The sequence below is a fragment of the Oratosquilla oratoria genome, chromosome 12 (genome assembly GCF_046742065.1).
Source record: "Oratosquilla oratoria isolate Oo_2021 chromosome 12, ASM4674206v1, whole genome shotgun sequence".
NCBI lineage: Eukaryota > Metazoa > Arthropoda > Malacostraca > Stomatopoda > Squillidae > Oratosquilla > Oratosquilla oratoria.
Window position 1 is genome coordinate 46919132 of NC_134788.1, and position 7933 is coordinate 46927064.

General features: G+C 38.8%; 1 protein-coding gene across 1 annotated transcript; it reads left to right on the top strand.

Moving 5' to 3' along the window:
- The first annotated feature begins 3718 nt into the window (after positions 1–3718).
- LOC143030742 (uncharacterized) lies at positions 3719–7376 on the top strand. Its single transcript, XM_076193945.1, has 5 exons — positions 3719–3956; positions 4055–4218; positions 4309–4353; positions 4652–4741; positions 6034–7376. The coding sequence occupies exons 1-5, from the start codon at positions 3862–3864 to the stop codon at positions 6051–6053; spliced, it is 414 nt and encodes a 137-aa protein (XP_076050060.1). The 5' UTR covers positions 3719–3861; the 3' UTR covers positions 6054–7376.
- The last annotated feature ends 557 nt before the right edge of the window (positions 7377–7933 follow it).

Below are 7933 nucleotides of genomic sequence, written 5' to 3' on the forward strand. Positions count from 1 at the left end.
GTCCATGGCTCAACGATAATCGTCCATGGCACAACCATGATCGTCCACGGCTCAACGATGATCGTCCATGGCTCAACGATTATCGTTCTTGACTCAACGATGATAGTACATGGCTCAACGATGATCGTCCATTGCTTAACGATGATCGTTCACGGCTCAATGATCATCATCCCCGGCTCAACGATGATCGTCCACGGCTCATAGATGATCGTCAATGGCTCAAGGATGATCGTCCACGGCTCAACGATTATCGTCCATGGCTCAACGATGATAGTTCTTGACTCAACGATGATCGTCCACGGCTTTAACGATGATCGTCCATGGCTCAACGATGATCGTCTACAGCTCAACGATTATCGTCCATGGCGTAACGATGATCATCCCCGGCTCAACGATGATCGTCCACGGCTCATGGATGATCGTCAATGGCTCAAGGATGATCGTCCACGGCTCAAAGATGATCGTCTACGGCTCAAAGATGATCGTCTATGGCTCAACGATGATCGTTCTTGACTCAACGATGATCGTCCACGGCTTTAACGATGATCGTTCACGGCTCAACGATGATCGTCTACGGCTCAACGATGATCGTCCACGGCTCAACGATGATCGTCCATTGCTCAATGATGATCGTTCACAGCTCAACGATCATCATCCACGGCTCAACGATGGTCGTCTACGGGTTAACGATGACCGTTTACGGCTCAACGATGATCGTCCACGGCTTAACGATGATCGTTCTTTACTCAACGATGATCGTCCACGGCTTAGCGGTGATCGTCCACGGGTCAACGATAATCGTCCACGGCTCAACGATGATCGTCCACAGCTCAACGATGATCGTCCACGGCTCAACTATGATCATCCACGGCTCAACTATGATCATTCTTAACTCAACGATGATCGTCCACGGCTCAGCGATGGTTGTCCACGGCTCAACGATGATCGTTCTTGACCTTCTTGACTCAACCATGATCGTCCTCGGCTCAACGATGATCGTCCATGGCATGCAACATTTTTAAAATGTGTCACTTTTGAAATGGTTTAATTTTTATAATCGTCAACGGCTTAACGATGATCGTCCACGGCTCAACGATGATCGTCCACGTCTCAATGATGATCGTCCACGTCTCAACGATGATCGTCCATGACCTAACGATGATCGTTCAAGGCTCAACGATGATCGTCCACGGCCCAGCTATGATCGTCCACGGCTCAACGATGATCGTCCACGGCTCAACTTTGATCCTTCACGGCTCAACGATGATCGTCCACGGTTCAACGATGATCGTTCTTCACCTTGTCTCAAACATGATCGTCCACGGCTCAACGATGATCGTTTTTGAGTCAACGATGATCGTCCACGACTCAACGATGATCGTCCATTGCAAAACGATGATCTTTCAGGGCTCAACGATGATCGTTCATGGCTCAACGATGAGCGTCCATGGCCTAACGATGATCGTTCACGGCTCTACGATGATCGTCCACGGCTCAACGATGATCGTCCACGACTTAACGATAATTCTTGATTCAACAACGTCCATGGCTTAACAATGATCGTTCTTGACTCAACGATGATCGTCCACGGCTCAACGATGATCGTCCATGGCTTAATGATGATCGTCCATTGCTCAACGATGATTGTCTATTGCTCAACGATCATTATCCACTGCTCAACGATGATCGTCCACGGCCCAACGATGATCGTTCATGGTTCAATGATGATCGTCCACGGCTCAACGATGATCGTCCATGGCTTAACGATGATCGTCCATTGCTCAACGATGATTGTCTATTGCTCAACGATCATTATCCACTGCTCAACGATGATCGTCCACGGCCCAACGATGATCGTTCATGGTTCAATGATGATTGTCCATGGCTCAATGATGATCGTCCATTGCTCAACGATGATCGTCCATTCAACGATAATCGTTCTTGACTTAACGATAATCGTCCATTGCTCAACGATGATCGTTCATTGTATAACGATGATCGTCCATGGCTCAACGATGATCGTCCATGGCTCAGCGATGATCGTCCATTGCTCAACGATCATCATCCACTGCTCAACGATGATCGTCCACGGCCCAACGATTATCGTCCATGGCTCAACGATAATCGTCTATGACTCAACGATGATCGTCCACGGCTCAACGATGATCGCCCATGGCTCAACGATTATCGTTCTTGACTCAACGATGATAGTCCATGGCTCAACGATGATCGTCCATTGCTCAATGATCGTTCACGGCTCAATGATCATCATCCACGGCTCAACGATGATCGTCCACGGCTCAACGATGATCATCCATGGCTCATGGATGGTCGTCCACGGCTCAACGATGATCGTCCATGGCTCAACGATGATCGTTCTTGACTCAACGATGACCGTCCATGGCTCAACGACGATCGTCCATTGCTCAACGATGATCGTTCATGGCCCAACCATGATCGTCCATGGCTCAACGATAATCGTCGACGGCCCAACGATGATCGTCCATGGCTTAACGATGATCGTCCACGGCTCAACGATGATCGTCCATGGCTCAACGATGATCGTCAATGGCTCAACGATGATTGTCCATGGCTCAACTATGATCGTCCACGGCTCAACGATGATCATTCTTGACTCAACGATGATCGTCCACGGCTCAACGATGATCGTCCACGGATCAACGATTAATATCCACGGCTCAGCTATGATCGTCCATGGCTCAACGATGATCGTCCACGGCTCAACGATGATCGTCCATGGCATGTAAAGTCTGATGCTGCTGAATGGTAAAACTATATAATATAGGAGTTCTCGAAGGTCTAGGAGTCCTCGAAGGTCTAGGGAGTCCTCGAAGGTCCAGGAGTTCTCGAAGGTCTAGGGGTCCTCGAAGGTCTAGGAGTCCTCGAAGGTCTAGGGAGTCCTCGAAGGTCCAGGAGTTCTCGAAGGTCTAGGGGTCCTCGAAGGTCTAGGAATTCTCAAATGTCCAGGAGTCCTCGAAGGTCTAGGAGTCCTCGGACGTCTAGGAGTTCTCGAAGGTCTAGCAGTCTTCGAAGATCTAGGAGTCTTCCAAGGTGTAGGAGTCCTCAAAGGTCTAGGAGTCTTCGAGGGTCTTGGAGTCTTCGAGGGTCTTGGAATCCTCGAAGGTCTAGGAATCCTCGAAGGTTTAGGAGTCCTCGAAGGTCTAGTAGTCCTCGAAGGTCTAGGAATCCTCGAAGTTCTAGGAGTCCTCAAATGTCTAGGAGTCCCCGAAGGTCTAGGAGTCATCGAAGGTCTAGGAGTCATCGAAGATCTAGGAGTCCTCGAAGGTCTAGAAGTTCTCGAAGGTCTAGAAGTTCTCGAAGGTCTAGAAGTTTTTGAAGGTCTAGGAGTTCTCAAAGGTCTATGAGTCCTCGAAGGTCTAGGAGTTCTCGAAGGTCTAGGAGTTCTCGAAGGTCTGGGAGTCTTCGGAGGTCTAGGAGTCCATGGCATGTAACATTTTTAAAAAGTGTCACTTTTGAAATGTTTTAATTTTGTATATATATATATCATATATATATATAATATATATATATATATATATATATATATATATATATATATATATATATATACGTATTATATACATATATATAGCATATGTATACTTATGTATTGGGCTACTTTAGTCAGATACAAAGACTATATTATATATATACGAAAGACAGGAAGTCACGGAAAGGTGTGTAAATAGCCAAACTGATTACTCATGAGTTTAGTTACTTCAATCAACGCTAGAGATCGCTGAGCTTCATTTGGAAAGAATTAGCGGGCTTTTTGAATCGTCTGCATGTTTACATTTGAGTCATCTGTCACTTGGAACACATGGTTAGTTCTAACCAATCATGGTGCGAGACGGTAATCCCTGTGTTATTTGCAAACGGTCCAAAAGTTCTCATCCTGAATTCATGTACCATCGGTTTTCTAAAGAACCACAAAGGTAAGTGTATATTATACTGCCAACATTAAGTATTGTAGACATATAAGTGTCATTTTATTAAGTAAAAGTGTAAATCAACATTCTCTTCTTTTTGATAGATGTTCAAAGTGGATACAAGTAACCGGTATATCAACATTAAGGAAGAAAAAACCTACACAATTAAATAAAAGTCAAAGAATATGTAGCCATCATTTTTATCAACGGCAATATGCATCATCAACCCGTTTGTGCCCCAATGCATACCCAGATCAAAATTTGCCTGGTAAGTCAATGCAGTTTTATATATACATTATCATAAGATTACAATAATTAACATTGTTTGATTTTCATTGTGCATTCTATTATCTATCAGATCCAGCACACCCAGATGAGCCAGAAATAACCAGTATGGATGCAGGTAAGGGCTTGATCAATGTGAAAATAGTATAGCACAGTTCTGAGATTAATTGAAATTACTTTATTTTATTAGCACATTGCATTTGAAACAAAACATTGCTTGTCCCTATATATTATATATTTCTGTATTACTTTAAAGTTGAACATTATTTAGAATATTCTTTCATTGCCATTAGCTAATTTTGGATTTGCACAAAACATATTTCAACTTGAAATTACAAACTAAAATCTGAGCATAGATACCTTACATACATTATCTGTTTATAACAGTACAAAACATCACATATATTATTTTACAGATATTGACCTGCACTTGGATACTGCAAGTACTTTGCATCACCAGCAAATTGAAATGGAAATCTTGTCAAGTTCATTGGATGAGAACTTTGGTTAGTACTGACCATTTATTAGCATTGCATAATTCTATAAGAGATGGCCTGTAAATCATAAAAAAGTAAGCAACATATGTCAAATTGCAAAAACAGATATTAGTACCACAATTGAGTCCACAGTTATATAGATGTTTTATTGACCTGTTTCACACTCTTGGCATAAATGTGATAATGTGATAAGAATAGAAATTGTTCTGGTAGGTGCTGGGGGATGGCATACACCCATCAACACTCCTCTTAGGTAGAGAGAGATTGCTGGAGTTTTGGACGTAGTCTAAGGAAGATAAAGTCATCTCTTATCAAATTACTTAGTAGTATTTAATAAACATATATGAATGAAGTTATAACTCAGTTTTAGATTTATTCCACATTATGCTCTCTTACATGAATGTGAGTTGGATGCAATGTGTCATGGGGGTATTGGAGATGTAGCCCCCATCAACCTGTAGGACATATTCTAATTAGAGTATTTCACATTCCACAAATATTTCTTCATAATGAGCTGTTAATGTGAAAGATGCAAAAGTATTAAGGAAAATGCTGCTGATTGGCATATAATGTAGATCATGTAGATTGTCTGGGGCTGACATTGGCATATGCAGTATAACATAATTTCACCAATTAACAGGTACATTTCAGATTTTTACAAAATGGACAAAACTCATCCTTCTGACTGTAGGATAGCACCTAAACTTACAGACCATCATCTAATAAGCAACTTGTTTGAGAAAATAAGAGTGTGCTATGGTTCTCAGCTTTTTAGCAGAACGGTTGCATGTGGCATTTATACATATGCCACTTTTGGGGTATTATTTAAAGAAGCTGTAGCAACGTCAACATTTATAAATAATATGAATGATTTGTTTGACGTTTTTTATTCTAGTTCAATAAATCATTATAGAGATAGGAAATGTGCCATCAGAAAAAACAGCAGTAATATCCAATTCCTTAAAAGTATTAAAGAGTGGATAAAATCTTGGCAAATAATAGGAACACATAGACAAATACCAAATATACAAGGTTGGCTCCTAAATATTTCTTCTTTAATGGCATTATGGGAAGATGTGTCTGAAAATTGCAAATTCAATTCTTTATTAACTCGACGCATTAATCAAGATTGTCATGAAAACTTTTTTAGCTGCGTTAGGAAAGCAGGAGGTAATAATTACACACCCAATGCTCAACAATTTAAAACTTCTATGAAAAATCTGGCATATAATAATCTTTCCATATGTGCTGAAAATTCTGATTGTAAAAATGATCTGACTCCTTTTTTGAATTATTTAAAGATTTCAGAAATGCCAGATGAATCCCATGATGCAGTGCAGTCTGTCAATTTTATAGAACAGGCAAACCCTGTTGAAAATGAGTGTCAACAATTAATTGATCATATAATGAATTTTGATGATAATCTTGAAAATGAAAACATTTTAAATGATCAAAATAATGATGAATTTAAAAATATTGATGATTTCATTACACATTTTGATTATGAAGTGGACAGTTTGGAATCATGTGAATCATTAATGACTCAATTTGATTTTTCTGCCATTAGTCATGATGAATTTATTATTACTGACTTGATTAAAGATAACATAATAACATATTGCTGGTTATTGTTGTCACAGAATTAAAAAAATCCATGACTGCCAAACTTACAATAATTCATTAATCAGAGATGTCCAAACCTTGTACCACCTAAGCTTATGTGAAACTTTTATCGGTAGTAAAGGTGATAATACTGTGAACTATCTTTGTTTTCCCACTGATAAAATGCTTTGTTTGATAAAGTCTTTTGAAGCAATTTTTCAAAAGGAGATAATGAGGGTTATGTGTATGAATGGTGTAAAGCGTAAATTATCCTTCATGGTACAGGAAAAGCCACTTACAAATCTGTCTATATGTGAGGAAACCTATAAATTGATTATCAACACATTTTTGAACATGAGAATATTTCATTTTGTTAAGTTCCATAACAGAGCATTCAAAGGTGAAACATAAATTAGAAAATGTTAATATGCCACCAAAGAAATGCAGAAAACTGATGAAAATTACACATGTGTGAATAGTCAGTCTCCTTCCCTCCCCCCCTCTCTCTCTCTCTTTCTGTCTTTCTCTCCCTGTCTCTCTCTCTTTCTTTATTTCTTTCTCTTTCACCCTCTCTCCCTCTCCCTCTTCCCCCCTCTACATGTGACAAAATATATTGAAATTACTTGAGTTAGTTTTCATTCTATAGCGTGAAAATGGCAGCGAGGCATTGTAATGTTCATTATTGCAATATATAGCAGGTATTTGGTAAGTGAAGATATTTCCATTTTCATAGTTTTGTACTTCTGGATTAGTTTCATTAACAGGTTATGCACAATTATGATTTTGTAGATAATCCTTTTATTTGTATTACTTTGCATTACCTATGTTAAGTGTTTTTATTTATGAAGGCATGTTAAGCTTTGGTAAATGTTTTAGCCATGCACGTTTTTGCTTTTTATTTTTACTGAATAGGTTTGCTTTATTATGTGTCATTCTATTATTGATAATGATTATTTTATTTGCACGATTATTTCTTTTACAATGCATGAATTTCTGCTCTCTGGACTGGTGCTTATACAAGTGTATAATTAATTTTCAAATATGTGACCATGCATGATTCATTTTATGTTTATTATAGATATGATGTTATCATTTAATTTATGCTTTGTTTTTGTTTTTTGTTAAGTTGTTCTGTTTTGTTTGCTTGCTTTTGGATGACTTGCTCTTTGATATATGTTGGTTGTTTTAATTTTCTGTGCACTTGTATCTTTGAAAGTTTGAGGTAAATAAACCTTTATGTTAAGTTTTAAATATGTGTTCTTTGGAATTGATAAAATTATGAAATAAAATGAAAATCCATGTGAACAAGTTGTATAGACACGGTAAAGGAAACATGGACTGGAGATGAAGCTTTTATTCCTGAAGCTTCATCTCCAGTCCATGTTTCCTTTACCGTATGAAATAAAACCTAAGCTTTCATTTGCCCATATTACCACATATGATACCCATGAAGACTAATGATAAAGAAATTCATATGTACATAAATCAAATTAGAGAATTATATATATATATATATATATATATATATTATGTGTGTGTGTGTGTGTGTGCGTGTGTGTATGTATATGTATATGTGTATATAATATATATATACATATA